Source organism: Leptodactylus fuscus, chromosome 7 (assembly GCF_031893055.1).
Source record: "Leptodactylus fuscus isolate aLepFus1 chromosome 7, aLepFus1.hap2, whole genome shotgun sequence".
Lineage (NCBI taxonomy): Eukaryota > Metazoa > Chordata > Amphibia > Anura > Leptodactylidae > Leptodactylus > Leptodactylus fuscus.
In genome coordinates this window covers 155,001,777-155,029,092 of record NC_134271.1, presented here as the reverse complement: position 1 = coordinate 155,029,092, position 27,316 = coordinate 155,001,777, and the positions used below count along the sequence as shown (strand labels likewise).

Below are 27,316 nucleotides of genomic sequence, written 5' to 3'. Positions count from 1 at the left end.
CCCTATTTTCTGCAAATATCTGCTTCTGGAAAGTTTGAGAAGGGAGCATATGCTCGGGTTTTGATTGTTTTTAGCATAAATATATAAATATATTTTTTTTCTCTTTTTGTGTAAACAGAGGGGAAGGCGGATTGTAGCTCCATTCCCTATCGAGCCACATTCCCTAGTCTACAACATGGGATCCCAGCTGTAGATAGATACACAGTGATTGATATCCCACGCCCCAGTCGTCTCTCATCGATTCAACGTTTGGGCCACTCGTCGTATTTTTTTTTCTTGTTTTTGGTTTTTTTTGGTTGTGTCTTGGTGCAAAAATACATACAGAAGTGGTGAGCGCCCACGTGTAGCGCAGGTAGACGTACGTTACGCAGTGAGTAACGGATTATTTGCCGTCACCACCCCCAAAGCTAGTCAGGTACAGTTTAGTACCAACTTTTGCGTCTCCTTTGACTCAGCGGTTCGTTGTTGTATATAAGTGTAGCATATATATGCCAAGCACAGAAATTCAGTGTGTGAAAGCACAAGGACTCCCATGTCCCTTTAATTGCAAGACCAACTGACGTCAACCATCTGGTCAATTGACTTCATTCCTCTAGAGCAGGACCTTATGCAGGCCTTAACCTCTAGGGGGCGCGCTCTTGGTTGTGACAGTAATGGCCTTCAATGTGCAGGCACTTATAAAGACATCTGTAAGAAGAGGGTGAGGCCAAGACTTCGGAAAGGGTTGAATTTGCTTGCACTGGCATTTAGCCCCCATGGAAGTGCCGGGACAACGGAGGGCAGTGTTAGAAGAAAAAAAGGATAATAGTAGGAAGATCAGGGAAGGTGTTGGCAGGAGGAAGTGGGATTGTAACCGTTCCTTCTCCGCTAAGCATCGCAGGTTACTTGGCAGTGAATGAGAAGGTGCGCCATAGTGTCTCAAGTAGTTCCTCATGTTGAGTGCCAACTGGCTTTCCTACAAGATGTTCTACTCAAGGTTAGCTGAGATTACATGGTATTTAGGTAGCCAGCATTCCCGACGTCTCCTAAATAATCCTACTGAGGGCACGCTACGACTTGGAGGTCTATCATCCACAACACAAGTCTGGCCAGTCAGCAGCTACTGGAGCTAGTGTGCGGTGTCGGAAAAGATGCCGAACTTATCCCCATAGGACTGTCTGATAAGGGCGTTTGTGGGGTTCCAACGGCGACTCCCAGCGCCCGTGACTCCAGTATGACAGAGAGAAGGTGTTGCTGCTGCTGTCGCAGGGCGTCCACGATCAGGACAGGAAGAGTGTTGAAAGTGGAAGTTATCTGGTCCAGCTTTGTTTCTAGATTTCCAATCTGTTTTTCCAGATCCTCGCTGCGGTCGTTGAGCTCGGTGATTAGATCGTACATCACGCTTTGCATCTGTGGACAATTGGAAAAATGATGATATTAATCTTAAATAAAAATTACGTCATTGTTTTTGGCATTCTACATCTCCAGATGGTCAACCAGGAGCTGGAACTGGGATGGACATCGGAGATATGATGTTGGGCAGCTGCTACCTCAGAAGATATGAGTGGATCTTCTACGAGTTGGTGCAGATAATATTACCATCGTCACTATCTGTTCTAACCCAGAAATCTATCATTGACCAAATATGTGTGCGACCAACCTGACCACCAGAAATCCATCATTTATGGGCACCTTTGCTATTCCTCAAGCCAGGAAATGGATTTGTTTGTCCTTCCACCATAATACAGGATGAAACTACAGAGAAACTAGTTCCGGATGGGCTTTTCTACCTATGGAGTTCTGCATGGGAAGTGCTACTCACCAGACTATTAATCTTGCATACTTACCTTGGAGAGGTCTACCAAGGTGTTGGCTTGATCACTGAGCTTCCGTTGTTCCATCTTCACACTCCGCAACCTGAAAAACAATTGTGGTGAGCGATGGTCACCGACATACTGATGGCTTCCACTTGCAGTTTTGTGAATGTTTACGTAGCCAGAACAAGGATTTTAGGAGAAAATGATTGTGCTTGGAAGAGTTAATACGGAATAGGGGAAGAGGTCATTCACTAACCAGCCATTCAGAACTCAAGAACACGTCATTGTGAAATCTAAGACCCAAAACCAAAGACAAAAATACCAGGAGATTGACCTAAAAGAGGCAATGAATATTTTGTACTAACTCTGGCTAGCATGAAGCAGTCTGAATGAAACAACGTGCAACGAGTTCCTTGGTATATGAAGCTTCAAACAAGTTTTGAGCTCCTGAATGACGGCAATGAGATACACATGTAATGTTGTCCTTTGTGCAGCCCTTGGACATGTTGAATAAGATCTCTCAGTCTCCTGTGTTATGGGGATATTATCACTCCTTAAGGAGAGATCACCTTCACAGGTGTATGAAGACTTACAAAAAGCCATTTTCACTCCACTGGGGGAATTATGGGAAAAATATGCAAATCTGTTTCCCAAGATGTAAATAGGATAACAGTGCCTCTCTTTGCTGCCCTCTAGGGGTAGCTCCCTTGAACATCATGCCAGCTTTCCAACAAGCCTTTTAGCCAAGTCACTATCCCAGCTGTGGACAGCACTGTCTCAATCTGGTTGGATCTCCTCAGCACAGCGTAGGGAAAACTGACTACGCAGAGATGATTCACTTCTAGACCAGGTTCCGGGGATATTATCACTCCTTCTCCTTCAGGAGAGATCACCTTCACAAGCGTATGGAGACTTACAGAAATCAATTTTCTCTCCACTTGGGGAATTATGGGAAAAATATGCAAATCTGTTTCTCAAGATGTAAATAGGAAAACAGTGCCTCTGCTTGCTGCCCTCTAGGGAGCTACCCCTAGAGGGCAGCAAACAGAGGCACTTTTTGGGAAATAGATTTGCATATTTTCCCATAATTCTCCTGTGTTAGGCATCTCCGAGGTTTCGTAGGTAGATTGGCGCCCAGACGATGTTGCTCATTATCGATTGTGTTCTGCAACATTGGTGCAACCTCCGCCATGAGAAAGGATCGATGATCCCATTCTTTACAGTTTCCATACTATCTACATAACACTTTTTGAGGGCACTTCAGGAACACCATCTGACCTGATACCATGAAAATGCCCTGTAATACTGTACACCGCCATCCTGATGAGGTATGGAGGTAGGCACCCAGAAGTCACAAGCCAAGGTTAAACCTCACGACGTCTACCTCATCTCTCCGATGTGCTTGTTCGGAGCTCCATATACTGAGGAGCTCATTGTGTATTTGTCATGGCGAGCGTTATTACAGAATATTCGGGGCCTCTTTGAAGTTGATCTCCCCGTAGTTTGGGGAATAGATGATTGTTATGGTCCACACGACTATTTGTTCGTTTTTCATGGACTGTTGCTGATGCTGTAGTATTCCGTTCTTGTGGTACAAGGTATAAACGTGTTTTTACTTTTTAGCGATTTTATCTCGATCCATAATCTTATGACCGCTGATTACTTACTGATGAATGGCCTGCAAAAACTTCCTCTGGTGCTTGCGAACTTTTGCATGGTCAATCTTCTTTAGTAGTTTTGTGTGCTTGTAGATCAGCCATGTTTCCCGGAGGACGTTGGCTGCCGCGTTTTTTATCTACGATGTAATAACATGTAAGCGATAAAAACAGATTAGGTTTAATGAGAACAATACGAGGACAGCGACCAGATCGCCATGTATTGTATCTGCTTTATGTCATCGTGTATCTTCAGCCGTGTCTACCCCGTGTCACTATCCATGCCATCTAACTTGATTTCGACCATCTCACCTGCTTAATATGGTAAATGCTCTTATTACTATAATCTCATGCATCAGATATCCCATCATTTGTCGCATCATCCATCTCATCTACGATGTCGTAATCTGTGTCATCTACAGAATGTCATCATCTTTCTCATCAGCAAAGTGCATCATCCTTCTCATTTGTACCACGTCACCACCCGTTTCATCTAGAGCTTGTCATCATCCACCTTATTTACATCACACCATCATGTGTCTTATTCACAAAGTGTCATCATCCATCTTATCTACACTACGTCATTGTCTGTGTCACCTCCACTACCTCATCATCCATATCATCTACACCGCATCATTATCTACACCATCATTCACCTAATGTACGCCATATCTTTATTTTCATCATGTCGTGTTTCTTCCCATCTACACTGCATCATCAGTGACCAGTGCCAGGCAGCTGCTGCCAAGGCAAATAAAATTATGGAACGAGAACATAGTTATGCCTCTATACAAATCACTGGTACGGCCGCACTTAGAATATTGTGCGCAATTTGGGGCCCCGATATACAAGAAAGACATAAGTGAACTTGAAAAAGTACAAAGACGGGCAAAATTATTAGGGGAATGGGTGGACTGGAGGACAACGAGAGATTAACAAACCTGGGGTTATTCAGTTTAGAGAAAAGACGTCTATGGGGAGATCTAATAACATTGTACAAATACATGAAGGGACAATAGAAAGAACTTTCTAAGGATATTTACTCCTAGGCCAGTAACTAGGGGACGTCCTCTACACCTAGACCGGTGACAGTGACAAGGGGACGTCCTCTACACCTAGACCTGTGACACTGACAAGGGAATCTCCTCTACACCTACACCAGTGACAAGGGGACGTCCTCTACACCTAGACCGGTGACAGTGACAAGGGGACGTCCTCTACACCTAGACCGGTGACAGTGACAAGGGAACATCCTCTACACCTAGACCGGTGACAGTGACAAGGGGACGTCCTCTACACCTAGACCTGTGACACTGACAAGGGAATCTCCTCTACACCTACACCAGTGACAAGGGGACGTCCTCTACACCTAGACCGGTGACAGTGACAAGGGGACGTCCTCTACACCTAGACCTGTGACACTGACAAGGGAATCTCCTCTACACCTAGACCAGTGACAAGGGGACGTCCTCTACACCTAGACCGGTGACACTGACAAGGGGATGTCCTCTACACCTAGGCCGGTGACAGTGACAAGGGAATGTCCTCTACACCTAGACCAGTGACAAGGGGACGTCCTCTACACCTAGGCCGGTGACAGTGACAAGGGAATGTCCTCTACACCTATACCAGTGACAAGGGGACATCCTCTACACCTAGGCCGGTGACAATGGGACGTCCTCTATACCTAGGCCAGTGACAAGGGGACGTCCTCTACACCTAGACCAGTGACAAGGGGACGTCCTCTACACCTAGGCCAGTGACAAGGGGATGTCCTCTACACCTAGACCGGTGTCAGTGACAAGGGGACGTCCACTACACCTAGACCAGTGACAAGGGGACGTCCACTACACCTAGACCAGTGACAAGGGGACATCCTCTACACCTAGGCCAGTGACAAGGGGACGTCCTCTACACCTAGACCGGTGTCAGTGACAAGGGGACGTCCCTACACCTAGGCCAGTGACAAGGGGACGTCCTCTACACCTAGGCCAGTGACAAGGGGATGTCCTCTACACCTAGACCGGTGACAGTGGCAAGGGGACATCCTCTACACCTAGGCCAGTGACAAGGGGACATCCTCTACACCTAGGCCAGTGACAAGGGGACGTCCTCTACACCTAGACCGGTGTCAGTGACAAGGGGACGTCCTCTACACCTAGACCAGTGACAAGGGGACGTCCTCTACACCTAGGCCAGTGACAAGGGGACGTCCTCTACACCTAGGCCAGTGACAAGGGGACATCCTCTACACCTAGGCCAGTGACAAGGGGACGTCCTCTACACCTAGGCCAGTGACAAGGGGATGTCCTCTACACCTAGACCGGTGACAGTGGCAAGGGGACATCCTCTACACCTAGACCAGTGACAAGGGGACATCCTCTACACCTAGACCAGTGACAAGGGGACGTTCTCTACACCTAGACCAGTGACAAGGGGACGTCCTCTACACCTAGGCCAGTGACAAGGGGACATCCTCTACACCTAGGCCAGTGACAAGGGGACGTCCTCTACACCTAGGCCAGTGACAAGGGGACGTCCTCTACACCTAGGCCAGTGACAAGGGGACATCCTCTACACCTAGGCCAGTGACAAGGGGACGTCCTCTACACCTAGGCCAGTGACAAGGGGATGTCCTCTACACCTAGACCGGTGACAGTGGCAAGGGGACATCCTCTACACCTAGACCAGTGACAAGGGGACATCCTCTACACCTAGACCAGTGACAAGGGGACGTTCTCTACACCTAGACCAGTGACAAGGGGACGTCCTCTACACCTAGGCCAGTGACAAGGGGACGTCCTCTACACCTAGGCCAGTGACAAGGGGATGTCCTCTACACCTAGACCGGTGACAGTGGCAAGGGGACGTCCTCTACACCTAGACCAGTGACAGTGACAAGGGGACATCCTCTACACCTAGGCCGGTGACAGTGACAAGGGGACATCTTCTACACCTAGACCAGTGACAAGGGGACATCCTCTACACCTAGGCCGGTGACAGTGACAAGGGACCGTCCTTTAGACCGGTGACAGTGACAAGGGGACGTCCTCTACACCTAAACCGGTGACAGTGGCAAGAGGACACCCTCTACGTCTGCAGGAGAGAAGGTTTCACCAGCCACATAGAAGGGGATTCTTCACAGTAAGAACGGCGAGGCTATGGAAGTCTCTGCCCCAGTGATGTTGGATTCATTAAACAAGTACAGAGAGGGCCTGGATGCCTTTCTTGAAGAGAACAATATTATGGGTTATGGACTGTAGATTTTAAGGACACGTTGATCCAGGGTTTTTATACTGACTGCAAGATTGGAGTCGGGAAGGAATTTTTTCCCCTGAAATGAGGCAATTGGCATGAGCCTCATGGGTTTTTTTTTTACCTTCCCCTGGATCAACACTGTAGGGGATTGTCCGGTTATAGGTTGGACTTGATGAACTGATGTCTTTATCCAACCTCATCTACTATCTAACTATCATCCATCTTGTCCTTACCACATCATCATCCATCTTATTTACACCACATCATTATCTAAATTATGTCATCATCTACATTATGTCATCATCCATCTCATCTACACCACATCATTACGTCCTCCATGTTATTATCTCTCTCTTTGCACCATGTCATCTGCACCGCATCATCATCATCCATCTCACCATGTCATCGACTACATCATGTCTTATCTGCGTTATTTCATTAGCTGTCTCGTGTATACTATGTCATCATCCAAACCCATCCCCTACCCCTCCCTATTTTGGGTCATATCTCATTCAGAAAATGTCTTCATCCATCTAGTGTACCCCGTTTCATTTCAAGTATGGAAAACCTGACCATGAGATCAATGGTTGTACTCATGGCTGCTCTGTTAGACACTAGAACTGTCCATTAAGATAATAATAAAATCTCAGCAGACTCCGCTATTCTATGATGTAGCAGAGCCCCGAGTAGCGGTGCCTTGCGGTGCTGCCAGTAGAGAGCAGCAGAGCACTGACGAGAAGGTAAGACGACATGGATGTATTCCTTCTCTTTTTATAGTGCACAGAATACTTTAGCATTTCCATGTCACATAGCCTGGAGCCATCACTGTCTTATCTCACAATATTAGAAGACTACATGTTAGGCTGCACGTCTATGACATCTTACAGATTGCTCATTTACATGTAGTAAGTCGTCTGAATGTGTATAGCACGCCTGGTGTTAAAGACGTGAACAGGGGTTTCTTCGTTGCACCCATTGAGTATTGAGGCAGCCATCATTGCCCGGTATCTTCTGGTGGACCATGCTAAGACATTGGTGTAGAGGCAGTGGCTTCAATGGAAGTTCACCCAGCTACCTATCCCATAAACTTGTGCTTTAATATGCGTACTGAATTATCAGAGTTCTCCGGACCATAACTGTAGATACAACTATGAAGGCCGAAACGCATCAGCGATTTTGCATGAATATTAAAGGGGTGTTTAATGGTACTGAAGAGATGGTTGACCTCCATTTGTATCAGGATGACCTCCGTTTGCATCTGCCCCACACGACGACCACTCCATCTTGCTTGGTTCAAGGTAACTTACCCGCTTGGTTAGCTGTGTATCCATCATGAAGTTATGGACGTGTTTCTCAGCTTTGGTAAGCTCCAGCTTTCGAGCGACCACGGCCACCACTAAGGCAGTACAACCAGCACCCTGCAGGGGGACAGTCAGATAAGAGACATCTTTAATGCATTCACCATTTTTTCTCCCTTGGCTGAGCTCAGCCCAACCCACCCAATTTTCTGCTTGCAAATTTCTGTCTTTTACTGACAAGGAGAACAGCAGGTTTCACGTCCCGAGGGAGCTCTGCTCTATAACACTTCATTGTCTCGCCTTTGCAGCTGCTCGGACGAAGAGATTTCGCTGCCTTTTTCCACTTACAGAGGCCTAGTCTGTCAGTCTACCCCATAATAACATGCCAAGAAACGTGACGTCATTGCTTTAGCAGTTGCTCGAAGCACCTGCTGTAAATTATGGCCGAGATACTGGATGACATCATACAATATATCATGGCGATCCAACGGATAGGCGTAATGATGTTTATTAGAAGTAGATTGGAATCGCTTTCATTGTGATCAACAGCACGAACCTTACCAAGGTTTCCAGGAGTCGGACAAATTATAGTGCTCCATTGCCCACCACTACATTGGTCGTGCACCTGTCCCCAGAAGGCATGTGCCCCACATGACATCTCTGCAGATAGACCAGCGATGTATGTGAGTGATGTCACCAGTATGTGAGTGATGTCATCAGTCTCTCTCTTGCAACCAATGAGGCCACTGATTAGCCGCAGCGGTCACATAGGGAGAATGTTTTTTCAGGGACCGAATGGGCTATGGCCGGCAATGTTTTCCAATGTTACACCTGCCTTTGGAGTTTGTCGAATTCCTGAACAACCCCTTTAACTCCAGTTGCAGATTTGCAGTGTAAATCACCTTATTTCCCAGACTGCCCTCTGTCCGGATACCTGGATTTATGGTGTCATAGTTATTTATGGTGCTGTTAGGCCCTGTCTGAAAATGGGACTACTGTCCCATCATGACTACAGTATAGGACCGTGATGGCGAACCTATGGCATGGGTGCCAGAGGTGGCACTCAGAGCCCTCTCTTTGGACACCCATCTATGGAGCAAATTGTACTGTGTGGGGTCACCGTGGAGCTGATTGTACTATGCGGGGGTCAATGTGAAGCAGATTATACTGTGTGGGGGCCACTGTGCAGCAGATTATACTGTGTGGGGACCGCTGTGCAGCAGATTATACTGTGTGTGGGCTACTGTGCAGCAGATTATACTGTGTGGGGACCACTGTGCAGCAGATTATACTGTGTGGGGACCGCTGTGCAGCAGATTATACTGTGTGCGGGCCACTGTGCAGCAGATTATACTGTGTGGGGACAACTGTGCAGCAGATTATACTGTGTGTGGGCTACTGTGCAGCAGATTATACTGTGTGGGGACCACTGTGCAGCAGATTATACTGTGTGGGGATCACTGTGCAGCAGATTATACTGTGTGTGGGCCACTGTGGAACAGATTGTACTGTGTGGGGACCACTGTGGAGCAGATTGTACTGTGTGGGTCACTGTGTGGCATATTGTACTGTGTGGGGTCACTGTAGAACAGATTGTACTGTGTGGGGACCACTGTGGAACAGATTATACTGTGTGGGGTCACTGTGTGGCATATTGTACTGTGTCGGGTCACTGTGGAACAGATTGTACTGTGTGGGGGCCATTGTGGAACAGATTGTACTGTGTGGGGACCACTGTGGAGCAGATTATACTGTGTGTGGGGTCAATGTGAAGCAGATTATACTGTGTGTGGGCCACTGTGGAACAGATTGTACTGTGTGGGGACCACTGTGGAGCAGATTATACTGTGTGGGGTCACTGTGTGGCATATTGTACTGTGTGGGGTCACTGTGGAACAGATTGTACTGTGTGGGGACCACTGTGGAGCAGATTATACTGTGTGGGGTCACTGTGTGGCATATTGTACTGTGTGGGGTCACTGTGGAACAGATTGTACTGTGTGGGGACCACTGTGGAGCAGATTATACTGTGTGGGGTCACTGTGTGGCATATTGTACTGTGTGGGGTCACTGTGGAACAGATTGTACTGTGTGGGGACCACTGTGGAACAGATTATACTGTGTGGGGTCACTGTGTGGCATATTGTACTGTGTCGGGTCACTGTGGAACAGATTGTACTGTGTGGGGGCCATTGTGGAACAGATTGTACTGTGTGGGGCCACTGTGGAACAGATTGTACTGTGTGGGGTCCACTGTGGAGCAGATTGTACTGTGTGGGGCCACTGTGGAACAGATTGTACTGTGTGGGGACCACTGTGGAGCAGATTATACTGTGTGGGGATCAATGTGAAGCAGATTGTACTGTGTGAGGATCACAGTGGAGAAAAAAGTTCTATAAAGTCCATTCATATGACCATATTTTGCAGGTCTGGAATTGTGTGCAATTGTGGATCTGCACATTTTTAAGGTTACATGCTTTGTGATAAATTAGTGGGTTTTGGGTTGCAGTTTGGACACTCGGTCTCAAAAAGATTCGCCACCACTGGTATAGGACAATAACTCACAGCATTGCTAACTCTGACACTGTGACTTCGGACACAGTTCACTGCAGGACATACAGCTGATATACGACCCTAGTTTCTGGACCAAAGATGCCCATGTGCAGCAGGGCTGTGGCATCAGTAGGCCAAATCTCCGAGTCATTTTTCCATATCCTATGACAACTCAGTGAAGAACCTCTAATTCAGGAATTATACGATACCAATAATTTATGTAATACGGAATTAACCATTTCATTGTGAAGCCAGAGCTTCAACTTTTTCTAACTCCAACTAAAACTTGCTCCGACTTCCACTCCATATAACCCTGGTGTGCAGCTGGTGGAAGAATTGGGCCTTCTGTCCAACCTAGAAGAACTCACTGATATATGGAAGGAAGTAAGAGAGCGACAACCAACGTCCAATCATCCAGCCGGGAAAGCAGAACCAACCTGTATAGCTCAGTGGAGGCAAATCCTGGCATGTCGGAGGTGGTGGTAGGAGAGGACTAACCACGAAGAAATTCTGAAAATTGGTTATTTGTTGTGGAATTCACCATCTTATGGAAGACATAGGTGTCAAGTGTAATGGAAGAGATATGATGAGGTTGGAGGAGGCCAACCAGCAGGAAAGGGTGCATTTTGGGGCAAATAAAGGGGCACATTAAAATTTCTGCTTACTTCAGCCCATAAGGGTGCCAGCTGCTGGCTCCGGTCACTTCTTTAGTCACTTTCCCATGGGAAATAGAAAGACCAGGCAACAATCTGTCTTTGTTCAGGTCCGCAGCTGAGATGACCTCACCGAACGCTTCATTTTGGTGCTGTGTCCCATTCGCATTATGTGGTGTGTTGTTTTTTTTTTGTTTTCTTAATTTTTTTTTTTTTTACCATTGTGGGTGACTGGGAAACACTTGTGATGAGCAGATGAATGAGCCTGATAGAAAACAGCTCATCTGCTCAGACCCCGATCGCCTCGGAACGCCGCAGTCCTTTAAATAGACACGTACAGACTGGCTGCTGCCGCTCTCCCTTCTGAACCTGCCAAGTATTTTCTATGTCCCCATTGAAAGGCTTCCGTCTGGTTTCCCTCCTTCTCATTAGGCTCCATTCTTGTGCGCTCCTAATTACGGGAACGTCAAGCGCCAAATTGTCATGTTATATTGTCTGCGGATCATCTGCCCCTCCCCCGGTTTATAATCTATTTGTATACTGTACTTTATAACAGTAGGACTGTATCCCATCAGACCCTTAGAGTTATAGGTCCTACTCTCTATATACCGGAAGATATTGAGACGTCCCCTGATATCATCCACGGGGTCTTGCTGGTGGACCTATAGGTCCCCTGAAGTGCCTGATATCTCCGGAAGTAAAGACTGCGTTCAACAACTACGACCGTAAATTGTTGCAACAAAAACAGCTCCCCTTTTTTGTATAGTAGATCATCGCACTTCATCCCTACATCCACCATGTGTTCAGGGGCTGTCACTAGCGTTGAGTCGGTCTTGAGATTTCAGGATCGATTTTAAAATCCGATTTCCGATTATTTTCCGGGCGATCGCAATCGTGAAATTTGCTCGATCGCCAATCGGGATCCAATCTTTTCCGATCCCGATCACTCAACCCTAGTCAATGCTTCTCTATGGGAAAAGTCACATTTAGGGTTGAGCCGATCTTGAGATTTCAAAATCCGATTTCCGATCATTTTCCAGCCGATCCCGATCGTGAAATTTGCTTGATCGCTGATCGGGATCTTTCCAATTCCGATTGCTCAACCCTAGTCAATGCTTCTCTATGGGAAAAGTCACATTTAGGGTTGAGCCGATCTTGAGATTTCAAAATCCAATTATCGATCATTTTCCAGCCGATCACGATCATGAAATTTGCTCGATCACCGATCGGGATCCAATCTTTTCCGATCCCGATCACTCAACCCTAGTCAATGCTTCTCTATGGGAAAAGTCACATTTAGGGTTGAGCCGATCTTGAGATTTCAAAATCCGATTTCCGATCATTTTCCAGCCGATCACGATCATGAAATTTGCTCAATCGCCGATCGGGATCTGATCTTTTCCCATCCTGATCGCTCAACCCTAGCTGTCACTCTTAGTCCCCTGCGCCTTCCATCCTACTCTGTCAGTCTGAACTGCAGCTTAAAAATTCTATTCATGAATGAACTAGATCAGGCAGAAAAGTAAGTGGAAATAGAAGAGGACACAGAAGCCTAATAATTCCGGCGAATCTATGGGGCCTAATGGAAGAGACCTCTAATGCACCATGCAAATAAAGGATATTACGATTATTATTATTTTATTACGGAAGCGACGACAAGCCTCCATTATGAACCCTGTTTATACCGCGCTGTCTCTATAATTGTTAAATGGAGTGAAGAGCGCCTGAACGCATGTCCGCAGCCAGCAGGGTAATGAGATTTCTTCCCAAGCCTGGTCGCAGAGCGTCTCATGGCACGTCCGACCATCAGAAAATCTCTGCAGAATTCCCCGCACGCTCTCGTATACGCTCTGCAGCAAAGCAATAAGTAGGTCAGGAAATCGGAGGGGTGACAATTCATACAAAATTTATACTACCTCCAATTAAAGGGATGTGAAGGCACGAGGACGCTCACTATGAAAGGATGTAAGGAACCATGGATGAGGCCTGTGCAGTCCAGGTGGTAGACTGGGCCTCAAAGATACAGACATCTAGTTATACACAGCAAGCAGTATATCCCTGTACTAATAAATGGGGGGGGGGGGGGCGTGACTGATAGGAGCTGAAATGTCCCAGAATCCCCTGCCTAGTCAGTATCTGCATAATAGAGGATAAGTCTAGGATAAGTAATGTGTGTACACAGTGACTGCACCAGCAGAATAGTGAGCGCAGCTCTGGAGTGTAATACAGGATAAGTAATGTAATGTATGTACACAGTGACTGTACCAGCAGAATAGTGAGCACAGCTCTGGAGTATAATACAGGATAAGTAATGTATGTACACAGTGACTGCACCAGCAGAATAGCGAGCGCAGCTCTGGAGTATAATACAGGATAAGTAATGTAATGTATGTACACAGTGACTGTACCAGCAGAATAGTGAGCACAGCTCTGGAGTATAATACAGGATAAGTAATGTAATGTATGGACACAGTGACTGTACCAGCAGAATAGTGAGCGCAGCTCTGGAGTATAATACAGGATAAGTAATGTAATGTATGTACACAGTGACTGTACCAGCAGAATAGTGAGCGCAGCTCTGGAGTATAATACAGGATAAGTAATGTAATGTATGTACACAGTGACTGTACCAGCAGAATAGTGAGCGCAGCTCTGGAGTATAATACAGGATAAGTAATGTAACGTATGTACACAGTGACTGTACCAGCAGAATAGTGAGCGCAGCTCTGGAGTATAATACAGGATAAGTAATGTAATGTATGTACACAGTGACTGCACCAGCAGAATAGTGAGCGCAGCTCTGGAGTATAATACAGGATAAGTAATGTAATGTATGTACACAGTGACTGTACCAGCAGAATAGTGAGCGCAGCTCTGGAGTATAATACAGGATAAGTAATGTAACGTATGTACACAGTGACTGTACCAGCAGAATAGTGAGCGCAGCTCTGGAGTATAATACAGGATAAGTAATGTAATGTATGTACACAGTGACTGCACCAGCAGAATAGTGAGCGCAGCTCTGGAGTATAATACAGGATAAGTAATGTAATGTATGTGCACAGTGACTGCACCAGCAGAATAGTGAGCGCAGCTCTGGAGTATAATACAGGATAAGTAATGTAATGTATGTACACAGTGACTGAACCAGCAGAATAGTGAGTGCAGCTCTGGAGTATAATACAGGATAAGTACTGTAATGTATGTACACAGTGACTGTACCAGCAGAATAGTGAGCGCAGCTCTGGAGTATAATACAGGATAAGTAATGTAATGTATGTACACAGTGACTGCACCAGCAGAATAGTGAGCGCAGCTCTGGAGAATAATACAGGATAAGTAATGTATGTACACAGTGACTGCACCAGCAGAATAGTGAGCGCAGCTCTGGAGTATAATACAGGATAAGTAATGTAATGTATGTACACAGTGACTGCACCAGCAGAATAGTGAGCGCAGCTCTGGAGTATAATACAGGATAAGTAATGTAATGTATGTACACAGTGACTGCACCAGCAGAATAGTGAGCGCAGCACTGGAGTATAATACAGGATAAGTAATGTAATGTATGTACACAGTGACTGTACCAGCAGAATAGTGAGCGCAGCTCTGGAGTATAATACAGGATAAGTAATGTAATGTATGTACACAGTGACTGTACCAGCAGAATAGTGAGCGCAGCTCTGGAGTATAATACAGGATAAGTATTGTATGTATACAGTGACTGCACCAGCAGAATAGTGAGCGCAGCTCTGGAGTATAATACAAGATAAGTAATGTAATGTATGTACACAGTGACTGCACCAGCAGAATAGTGAGTGCAGCTCTGGAGTATAATACAGGATAAGTAATGTAATGTATGTACACAGTGACTGCACCAGCAGAATAGTGAGCGCAGCACTGGAGTATAATACAGGATAAGTAATGTAATGTATGTACACAGTGACTGTACCAGCAGAATAGTGAGTGCAGCTCTGGAGTATAATACAGGATAAGTAATGTAATGTATGTACACAGTGACTGTACCAGCAGAATAGTGAGCGCAGCTCTGGAGTATAATACAGGATAAGTAATGTAATGTATGTACACAGTGACTGTACCAGCAGAATAGTGAGCGCAGCTCTGGAGTATAATACAGGATAAGTAATGTAATGTATGTACACAGTGACTGTACCAGCAGAATAGTGAGCGCAGCTCTGGAGTATAATACAGAATAAGTAATGTAATGTATGTACACAGTGACTGCAGCAGCAGAATAGTGAGCGCAGCTCTGGAGTATAATACAGGATAAGTATTGTATGTATACAGTGACTGCACCAGCAGAATAGTGAGTGCAGCTCTGGAGTATAATACAGGATAAGTAATGGAATGTATGTACACAGTGACTGTACCAGCAGAATAGTGAGCGCAGCTCTGGAGTATAATACAGGATAAGTATTGTATGTATACAGTGACTGCACCAGCAGAATAGTGAGTGCAGCTCTGGAAAATAATACAGGATAAGTAATGTAATGTATGTACACAGTGACTGTACCAGCAGAATAGTGAGCGCAGCTCTGGAGTATAATACAGGATAAGTAATGTAATGTATGTACACAGTGACTGCACCAGCAGAATAGTGAGCGCAGCTCTGGAGTATAATACAGGATAAGTAATGTAATGTATGTACACAGTGACTGTACCAGCAGAATAGTGAGGGCAGCTCTGGAGTATAATACAGGATAAGTAATGGAATGTATGTACACAGTGACTGTACCAGCAGAATAGTGAGTGCAGCTCTGGAGTATAATACAGGATAAGTAATGTAATGTATGTACACAGTGACTGCACCAGCAGAATAGTGAGCGCAGCTCTGGAGTATAATACAGGATAAGTAATGTAATGTATGTACACAGTGACTGCACCAGCAGAATAGTGAGCGCAGCTCTGGAGTATAATACAGGATAAGTAATGTAATGTATGTACACAGTGACTGCACCAGCAGAATAGAGAGCGCAGCTCTGGGGTATAATACAGGATAAGTAATGTAATGTATGTACACAGTGACTGCAGCAGCAGAATAGTGAGCGCAGCTCTGGAGTATAATACAGGATAAGTAATGTAATGTATGTACACAGTGACTGCAGCAGCAGAATAGTGAGCGCAGCTCTGGAGTATAATACAGGATAAGTAATGTAATGTATGTACACAGTGACTGTACCAGCAGAATAGTGAGCGCAGCTCTGGAGTATAATACAGGATAAGTATTGTATGTATACAGTGACTGCACCAGCAGAATAGTGAGCGCAGCTCTGGAGAATAATACAGGATAAGTAATGTAATGTATGTACACAGTGACTGTACCAGCAGAATAGTGAGCGCAGCTCTGGAGTATAATACAGGATAAGTAATGTAATGTATGTACACAGTGACTGCAGCAGCAGAATAGTGAGCGCAGCTCTGGAGTATAATACAGGATAAGTAATGTAATGTATGTACACAGTGACTGTACCAGCAGAATAGTGAGCGCAGCTCTGGAGTATAATACAGGATAAGTAATGTAATGTATGTACACAGTGACTGCACCAGCAGAATAGTGAGCGCAGCTCTGGAGTATAATACAGGATAAGTAATGTAATGTATGTACACAGTGACTGCACCAGCAGAATAGTGAGCGCAGCTCTGGAGAATAATACAGGATAAGTAATGTAATGTATGTACACAGTGACTGCACCAGCAGAATAGTGAGCGCAGCTCTGGAGTATAATACAGGATAAGTAATGTAATGTATGTACACAGTGACTGCACCAGCAGAATAGTGAGCGCAGCTCTGGAGAATAATACAGGATAAGTAATGTAATGTATGTACACAGTGACTGTACCAGCAGAATAGTGAGCGCAGCTCTGGAGAATAATACAGGATAAGTATTGTAATGTATCTACACAGTGACTGTACCAGCAGAATAGTGAGCGCAGCTCTGGAGAATAATACAGGATAAGTAATGTAATGTATGTACACAGTGACTGTACCAGCAGAATAGTGAGCGCAGCTCTGGAGAATAATACAGGATAAGTAATGTAATGTATGTACACAGTGACTGTACCAGCAGAATAGTGAGCGCAGCTCTGGAGAATAATACAGGATAAGTATTGTAATGTATGTACACAGTGACTGTACCAGCAGAATAGTGAGCGCAGCTCTGGAGAATAATACAGGATAAGTAATGTAATGTATGTACACAGTGACTGCACCAGCAGAATAGTGAGCGCAGCTCTGGAGTATAATACAGGATAAGTAATGTAATGTATGTACAGAGTGACTGCACCAGCAGAATAGTGAGCGCAGCTCTGGAGTATAATACAGGATAAGTAATGTAATGTATGTACACAGTGACTGCACCAGCAGAATAGTGAGCGCAGTTCTGGAGTATAATACAGGATAAGTAATGTAATACATGTACACAGTGACTGTACCAGCAGAATAGTGAGCGCAGCTCTGGGGTATAATACAGGATAAGTAATGTAATGTATGTACACAGTGACTGTACCAGCAGAATAGTGAGCGCAGCTCTGGAGAATAATACAGGATAAGTAATGTAATGTATGTACACAGTGACTGCACCAGCAGAATAGTGAGTGCAGCTCTGGAGTATAATACAGGATAAGTAATGTAATGTATGTACACAGTGACTGTACCAGCAGAATAGTGAGCGCAGCTCTGGAGAATAATACAGGATAAGTAATGTAATGTATGTACACAGTGACTGTACCAGCAGAATAGTGAGCGCAGCTCTGGAGTATAATACAGGATAAGTAATGTAATGTATGTACACAGTGACTGCACCAGCAGAATAGTGAGCGCAGCTCTGGAGAATAATACAGGATAAGTAATGTAATGTATGTACACAGTGACTGTACCAGCAGAATAGTGAGCGCAGCTCTGGAGAATAATACAGGATAAGTAATGTAATGTATGTACACAGTGACTGTACCAGCAGAATAGTGAGCGCAGCTCTGGAGTATAATACAGGATAAGTAATGTAATGTATGTACACAGTGACTGCACCAGCAGAATAGTGAGCGCAGCTCTGGAGTATAATACAGGATAAGTAATGTAATGTATGTACACAGTGACTGCACCAGCAGAATAGTGAGTGCAGCTCTGGAGTATAATATAGGATAAGTAATGTAATGTATGTACACAGTGACTGTACCAGCAGAATAGTGAGCGCAGCTCTGGAGTATAATACAGGATAAGTAATGTAATGTATGTACACAGTGACTGCACCAGCAGAATAGTGAGCGCAGCTCTGGAGTATAATACAGGATAAGTAATGTAATGCATGTACACAGTGACTGTACCAGCAGAATAGTGAGCGCAGCTCTGGTGTATAATACAGGATAAGTAATGTAATGTATGTACACAGTGACTGTACCAGCAGAATAGTGAGTGCAGCTCTGGTGTATAATACAGGATAAGTAATGTAATACATGTACACAGTGACTGCACCAGCAGAATAGTGAGCGCAGCTCTGGAGAATAATACAGGATAAGTAATGTAATGTATGTACACAGTGACTGTACCAGCAGAATAGTGAGCGCAGCTCTGGAGTATAATACAGGATAAGTAATGTAATGTATGTACACAGTGACTGCACCAGCAGAATAGTGAGCGCAGCTCTGGAGTATAATACAGGATAAGTAATGTAATGTATGTACACAGTGACTGCACCAGCAGAATAGTGAGCGCAGCTCTGGAGTATAATACAGGATAAGTAATGTAATGCATGTACACAGTGACTGTACCAGCAGAATAGTGAGCGCAGCTCTGGTGTATAATACAGGATAAGTAATGTAATGTATGTACACAGTGACTGTACCAGCAGAATAGTGAGTGCAGCTCTGGTGTATAATACAGGATAAGTAATGTAATACATGTACACAGTGACTGCACCAGCAGAATAGTGAGCGCAGCTCTGGAGAATAATACAGGATAAGTAATGTAATGTATGTACACAGTGACTGCACCAGCAGAATAGTGAGCGCAGCTCTGGAGTATAATACAGGATAAGTAATGTAATGTATGTACACAGTGACTGCACCAGCAGAATAGTGAGCGCAGCTCTGGAGTATAATACAGGATAAGTAATGTAATGTATGTACACAGTGACTGCACCAGCAGAATAGTGAGCGCAGCTCTGGAGTATAATACAGGATAAGTAATGTAATGTATGTACACAGTGACTGCACCAGCAGAATAGTGAGCGCAGCTCTGGAGTATAATACAGGATAAGTAATGTAATGTATGTACATAGTGACTGCACCAGCAGAATTGTGAGCGCAGCTCTGGAGTATAATACAGGATAAGTAATGTAATGTATGTACATAGTGACTGCACCAGCAGAATTGTGAGCGCAGCTCTGGAGTATAATACAGGATAAGTAATGTAATGTATGTACACAGTGACTGCACCAGCAGAATAGTGAGCGCAGCTCTGGAGTATAATACAGGATAAGTAATGTAATGTATGTACACAGTGACTGTACCAGCAGAATAGTGAGCGCAGCTCTGGAGTATAATACAGGATGTAACTCAGGATCAGTACAAGGTCAGACTTTTTTTTGCATATGAGTTGACATGATAAAAATCTAAATAAGCTTCCGCCTTATATTCACTGATCTCTGAAGAAAATAAGGAGTGAACAAGTAAAGCTCAAACCCATCTGACCTGAGACTCATCAGAAAGCAGCTACAAAAAATTACATCTCTGAACATATTGCGCCTGTGAAGTGTCATGAATGGAGCCTTCTTCTTGCTGGGTCGCCTTTAAGGAGCTGGACAACAATGGCAGCCTTATCTTATATGTCCTTTACCTGAAGCAAGTTTCCAGCCATGTTAAAAGAATGGCTGCGAGCGGGAAGGTAAGCGGCACCGCCGCGCGGCAACATTAATTGCATTGCTAGTGAAAATTGAAAAGAAAACAGTGATTAAGCCCATTTACAATGTGACAAAAAAATGTTCCACTTCGCACGGGGATAGATAGCAGAGGCGACACTGCGGCCTGCTCCGAAACCATGGCAACACAGCTGTAAGGCCTACCGCTAAGGGCTCATTACCCACCAAACAATAATAATAAATCCGTGAGAGGGAAGCCACCGGAGGAAAGAAGGCTGAAAGGAAGGGAAAACCCTCACATGAAATGACTCAGCTACAAAATGACATTAATTATACAATAAAAAAAGAAAGACACAGGGCATTTCCAGGGCCGGGAATGGAGAAAAACAAGCGGTGAGAGAGAGAGAGGGCGAAAAAGAGAGTGACGGGGAAAAGGCAAGTTCCGAAAGGAAAGCTGCAAAAATAATTACTGCTGGAATCCGGAGGGAAGATAATTGGAGGCCCGGAATTAGAACAAGATATTTTTAATCAACGGGAGGCTGATTATATACTGCAGGCTCTGCTGAGACCGCTAATACCGAAAAAAGAGGGGCGCCTTCAAAGACACAGTGGAAGTATACCCGAGCGATCACTGTACTGAGTAGGCTCCATCTCCCGCACCTCGTCCAACGCAGAGTGAAACGATAAAGTTAGAAAGACGTCGAGTCCTAAACGTTTCCATTGGGGGGGTCTTAGGGTGCATTCACACTGAGTAAACGCTAGCTTATTTTGAAGAGTAAAATTACACTTGTAAATTTTGCTATCCCATTGACTTCAATGACATTTTACAGGCGTATTTTTTACAGGCGTATTTTTACACTTGTAAAAAAATATCATTGAAGTCAATGGGATAGCAAAATTTACAAGTGTAATTTTACTCTACAAAATAAGCTAGCGTTTACTCAGTGTGAATGCACCCTAAGGGTGCATTCAGACTACGTAACGCCGGGCGTGTATGAGAGCCGTACACGCCGGCATTACGGCAGACTGCCGAACACTTCCCATTCACTTCAATGGGAGCGCTCGTAAACGCCGCTGTTACGAGCGCTCCCATTGAAGTGAATGGGAAGTGTTCGGCAGTCTGCCGTAATGCCGGCGTGTACGGCTCTCATACACGCCCGGCGTTACGTAGTCTGAATGCACCCTTAGGCTGTATTCACACAGAGTAACGCCAGGCGTTTTTTGTGTGTTTTTTGCACATAGCGCCACGTTAACGCCGCGTTAACGCCGGTCAACACCACCGCAAAATAGCGCCGCGTTAACGCCGCATATACGCGGCGTTAACGCGGCGCTATGTGCAAAAAGCACACAAAAAACGCCTGGCGTTACTCTGTGTGAATACAGCCTTATACAAGCAATTTCCCATTTAAAAATCCTCCCTAGAATTATTTTTTAATTGGAAAAAGTTTGGATAGCGTCTAGCCACAGGTGCCATTGGAGAACAGGTGTAAGGCTCCATTCACACCTCAGATTCATCTTCAGCACTCCGCTGTTGGCTTTCCACCACCGATTAGGTCCAGATGAATGGGCCCTATGAGCAGGCCGTCTCGAATTGTGGACGCTGAGGAAAGATCGGGCAGAACTCTTATTTTTTGCTTTTTTTGAATACTTTGGGAGGCAGAATCAAGGGCCAGATATGTCACTGATTTTAGGGCAGAATCCACCACCTGAACATACCTATAACCGACCCATTATGTTGGCCATTGAATAGACCAATTCAGGGCAACAACAGTCTGAAGGAACTCTCGCCCATGTAAATGTGCTGGTGATCACAATGAATGAGCAGATGCATCTTTTATGCGTCATGTAAAATTAATGGACCAGAATATTGTACACCGGTTTTGAGGTCCCCTGCACTGGTGGTGGAAGATTCCCTTGATTCATGCCAAGGTGCACACTCCCAGAAGAGCAGGAACTTTGGCTAAAATCTACGCCACCTCCTTGCTGATGTAGATTTCTTCCATGATATATACCACAAAGTGGTATAAAGATAATGAGTCTAAAACCACTGATGACCCCCGCCATTTCCACTTTGAGACAAATTTAATCACAATTGGTGTTAAAGTCACAAACCACTGTTTTTTGACCCTTAGGGCCCCTTCACACGGCGTATACGCTCACTGCTTTGGAGCGTGTAAACGTTCCATAGTCGCGGCGTCTAAAGCACTTCCCATTGTTTTCTATGGGAGCCGGCAGACGCGCGCTCCCCATAGAAATGAATGGAAAAAGCAGCCCATTCATTTCTATGGTGAGCGCGCGTATGCCGGCTCCCATAGAAAACAATGCGATCTGCTTTTAGACGCCGCTGCTACGGAACGTTTACACGCTCCAAAGCAGTGAGCGTATACGCCGTGTGAAGGGGCCCTTACACCAAAAAAAAAAAAAAGTGGCGCATGTTCTTAATGAATGTACCCCATTGTTTTTTGGCTGGACATCGCCCCATGCAAACAAGAATGGGCCACTGACAAGCAATAAAATTGTATAGGATAGAAATGGTCACAGTAGGGGCCACACGGTGGCTCAGTGGTTAGCACTGCAGCCTTGCAGCGCTGGGCCCTGGTGTTCAAATCCCACCAAGGGCAAAAAACCATCTGCAAGGAGTTTGTATGTTCTCCCCGTGTTTGCATGGATTTCCATCCCATATTCCAAAGCCATACTGATAGGGAAAAATGTACATTGTGAGCTCTATGTGGGGGCTCACAATCTACATTAAAAAAAAAAAAAAAAGAAATGGTCACAGTAGTGATGTTCCCTCCACCATGTTGTATCGGCCTGTGTAAAAGGATGATCCCAACAATCACCAACGTGTTTATCATCGATTGTGTTCTTAATAGTTACCGACCTACATGTTCATCATCAATTGTGTTCATAACAGTCACAGGCCAACATGTTGATCATCGATCATACTCTTAGCAATTATCGATCAACATGTTCATCATCAATCGTATTCCTAGCAGTCACGACCAACATGTTCATCATCGATTGTGTTCTTAACAATCACCGACCAACATGTTCATCATCGATTGTGTTCTTAACAATCACCGACCAACATGTTCATCATCGATCGCGTTTTTAACAATCACCCACCAATATGTTCATCATCGATCATGTTCTGAACAGTCACCGACCAAAGTGTTCATTATCGATTGTCGGTTATCCTCAGCCTGCCTCGGACACTAAGCAAGTCTAACAGAACCTTTGCACCTGCTGTATTTTACAAGAGTCCTAACGCATGAGCTTTACTTTGGGAATATACACTCACCGGCCACTTTATTAGGTACACCATGCTAGTAACGGGTTGGACCCCCTTTTGCCTTCAGAACTGCCTCAATTCTTCGTGGCATAGATACAACAAGGTGCTGGAAGCATTCCTCAGAGATTTTGCTCCATATTGACATGATGGCATCACACAGTTGCAGTCGCAGATTTGTCGGCTGCACATCCGTGATGCGAATCTCCCGTTCCACCACATCCCAAAGATGCTCCTCTATTGGATTGAGATCTGGTGACTGTGGAGGCCATTGGAGTACAGTGAACTCATTGTCATGTTCAAGAAACCAGTCTGAGATGATTCCAGCTTTATGACATGGCATTGCATTATCCTGCTGAAAGTAGCCATCAGATGTTGGGTACATTGTGGTCATAAAGGGATGGACATGGTCAGCAACAATACTCAGGTAGGCTTTGGCGTTGCAACGATGCTCAATTGGTACCAAGGGGCCCAAAGAGTGCCAAGAAAATATTCCCCACACCATGACACCACCACCACCAGCCTGAACCGTTACCGATACAAGGCAGGATGGATCCATGCTTTCATGTTGTTGACGCCAAATTCTGACCCTACCATCCGAATGTCGCAGCAGAAATCGAGACTCATCAGACCAGGCAACGTTTTTCCAATCTTCAATTGTCCAATTTCGATGAGCTTGTGCAAATTGTAGCCTCAGTTTCCTGTTCTTAGCTGAAAGGAGTGGCCCCCGGTGTGGTCTTCTGCTGCTGTAGCCCATCTGTAGCCTCAAAGTTGGACGTACTGTGCGGCGTTCAGAGATGCTCTTCTGGCTACCTTGGTTGTAACGGGTGGCTATTTGAGTCACTGATGCCTTTCTATCAGCTCAAACCAGTCTGGCCATTCTCCTCTGACCTCTGGCATCAACAACGCATTTCCGCCCCCCACAGAACTGCCGCTCACTGGATGTTTTTTCTTTTTCGGACCATTCTCTGTAAACCCTAGAGATGGTTGTGCGTGAAAATCCCAGTAGATCAGCAGTTTCTGAAATACTCAGACCAGCCCTTCTGGCACCAACAACCATGCCACGTTCAAAGGCACTCAAATCACCTTTCTTCCCCATACTGATGCTCGGTTTGAACTGCAGGAGATTGTCTTGACCATGTCTACATGCCGAAATGCACTGAGTTGCCGCCATGTGATTGGCTGATTAGAAATTAAGTGTTAACGAGCAGTTGGACAGGTGTACCTAATAAAGTGGCCAGTGAGTGTATATTACATTGGAAAGAGGAGACCCACATGGGAGACAATGCCACCATCAACATTTTTGGGGGGGTTTTAAGTTCAGGGTTTTTTATTTTGGTAGATATGCAGGAAGATAAAAGAACTTTGAAAGAAGATTTGCATAACGAAAATCTAGCAAAAAGGGATTTTATTTCAGTAGACGCTCAAAGGGGTTTGACAGACCCCATAACGGTTCCTTAAATGGATATTTTGCGTATGCCATGGCAACTCTTGTTTTTGTGTCTTACCATGATGCCGGTTAGCAGGCAAACTCCCTTCCCACAGTAGGTGTTTGGCACCATGTCACCATAACCGATTGAGAGGAACGTTATGGAAATCAACCACATGGCTCCTAGAAAGTTGCTGGTGACGTCCTGCTGGTCGTGATACCTACAATGGAGACAGACAAAGTCACATTATGTCTCATTGGTCGTAATACCTGCAGAGGAGACAAACAAGGTCACATTAGAACATGGCGTCCAGTTACTTGGTATTACCTACTCTTGGAATTGGCTTCATCTAGCTATGATCCATCTCTGATCACTGTCATGGTCATTCATCCCAGATGATGTCCATGTGAGGTGACATGCTATCTACAGACCCAGTCACACCTTCTGTTTCCTCGCTATTGCTTTCGGTAGTCACACGCAGCAGACGGTTTTTCATAGATTTTTCCATCACAGTCTTTGGTTATTAGTAAACGTTCCATGGAAGGACAGGATTTATATATTGCAGTAATTCCAAACAAGTGTGGATTTTCCCGGCGGTGATAATTGTCACACCGCCTGTTAATCAGATTTCTTACTCAGTAAATGTATCACTGCGTCATGTGACTGATGGTCGCAGGCGACATTGGAGATGGAAGGACACGTTACGAATACTGAATGGGCCTCTTATTGCCCTAGAGGATTTCAAAGATCATTTTCCGCCCGGCTGCCTCACCAGTGACACTGTGGGTAATCCGTAATCTTGTTTACAACCATTTTCATGCTCTGGAAAATCATTTTGGATTTAAAGGGCCCCGCCTCAAAATAAATACTACCGAGTATAGTATCCCTGGTGCTTGTAATTGTTTAGATGTTGGCATTGGCGATATTTTTGTAAAATTTTGTGTGTCTCTCTGGGTCTTGCCACAAGAGGGTTTAAGGCTAAGGCCCCGCGTTGCGAAATCGCAGCTCTTTTTGTTATTTGGGTTTTTTTGTGCCAAAACCGGGAATGGGTTGAACAGAAGGGAGAAGTATAAGAACTCCCTTTATATTGTCCATTCCTTTTGTAGCCATTCTTGGCTTTGGCAGCAAAATCTACAACTCTAAAAGCTGTGTTTCCACAATGTTGGGCCTCAGCCTAAAAATGCTTCCCCTTATCCTATAAAAAAAGGCTACTTTTGGGTAGTGTACCTTTTGATGAGAGATAGTTGACCACTAGACATGCTTCGACTATTGTTTTCACATATCATCTAGGTGGTTCTGACCTAGTTCCTAGGAAGTGTTGGGAGTAGTGTTCTCTTTGGGATCGGACCATGGCTGGGTTGTTGTGATGACGTGGCGGCCATCACATAGGACAGTTGGTCATTCCTAGCAGTGATACAAGGACACTAACAGCTCAGTGATATGTACAGGACATCCTGACACTGCCGCATGTATTGTCTCTCATGGCAAATTGGACGACTGGTACCAGTAGGATAATGCTCACCCCACACACAAGGGTTCCCAAGGGATGTCTCCAACAGATTACAACACTTCCTGGTTCTGCCCGGTCACCAGATTTATCACCAATCCACCATTAATGGGACCAGCTTGGACGTCATCAACCTATGAGTGTGCAAAGTGTACAGGCCCAGCTGTAACATGTGTGGGAAATAACCTGTATACCTCCATGTCCTGCCGTATCTCATCTTGTATCCAGGCTAGAGGCACTAACAGGGTCCTAGAGCCTGTGTTCACTTGTACGCTCAATAACCTTCTCCTTTGGCTGTAATATTGCCATCGCTTCCATAGATCATCATTGCAGTGACACCAAGAAAGCTTCAGGACCAAACAACAATCTGTTCTTGGTGCGGTATTATTTTTGTCAATGAGTGTACATATGGAGCACTTTTTTGTGGACTCTGTCCGCCCTGGTGTTCCAGGCTTTACTATAAGACTATTAGAATGTAATCTTGCTGTCGAGAAAATCAACTTTTTAATCTGTATGCAAATGTGCGGCTCGGTGCACCCTTGTGTGGCCGCATCTGTCGGAGCACCTGTTTTTTTTCCAGTGGTCACTGCACGTTGGGATTTCTCATTCTGTATTAGAGTGTGACAACCACAGGCAAATAAGGGAGCTCTGTCAGGCGCAGCTACACCCTGGGTCCCCCGAAAAGCTTATTGGCTAAAGATTAACAGCTGATTTTCTAGGAGGCTTGGGTTATCTTCAATGTAGGGTTAAGCCGGTCTTGAGATTTCAGGATCGTTTTTAAAATCTGATTTTCGATCATTTTCCAGCTGATCCCGATCCTTATCGTGAAATTTGCTTGATCACCGATCGGAATCCGATCTTTCTCGATCAAGATCGCTCAACTCTAATGATTGGCCAGTAGCCAAGCATTGTGGGAATTAACCTCCAACCTCGATGCCGTCAGAAAAGATAGGGATCGGAATTCCGATCGCGATCGTGAAATTTACTCGATCACCGTTCGGAAT

At 45.1% G+C, this 27,316-nt stretch overlaps 1 protein-coding gene across 1 annotated transcript in view; it reads right to left on the bottom strand.

The window, feature by feature from the left end:
• Positions 1 to 253: 253 nt before the first annotated feature.
• KCNN3 (potassium calcium-activated channel subfamily N member 3) overlaps positions 254 to 27,316 on the bottom strand; it is a 128,312-nt gene continuing 101,249 nt past the window's right edge. Inside the window, exons 5-9 of the mRNA XM_075283315.1 lie at positions 24,884 to 25,025; positions 8,017 to 8,127; positions 3,464 to 3,591; positions 1,827 to 1,896; positions 254 to 1,389 (exon numbers count right to left, since the gene is read on the bottom strand). Coding sequence (XP_075139416.1) covers positions 1,093 to 1,389; positions 1,827 to 1,896; positions 3,464 to 3,591; positions 8,017 to 8,127; positions 24,884 to 25,025 — 748 coding nt within the window. The 3' untranslated portion in view covers positions 254 to 1,092. The remainder of the gene's footprint in view (positions 1,390 to 1,826; positions 1,897 to 3,463; positions 3,592 to 8,016; positions 8,128 to 24,883; positions 25,026 to 27,316) is intronic.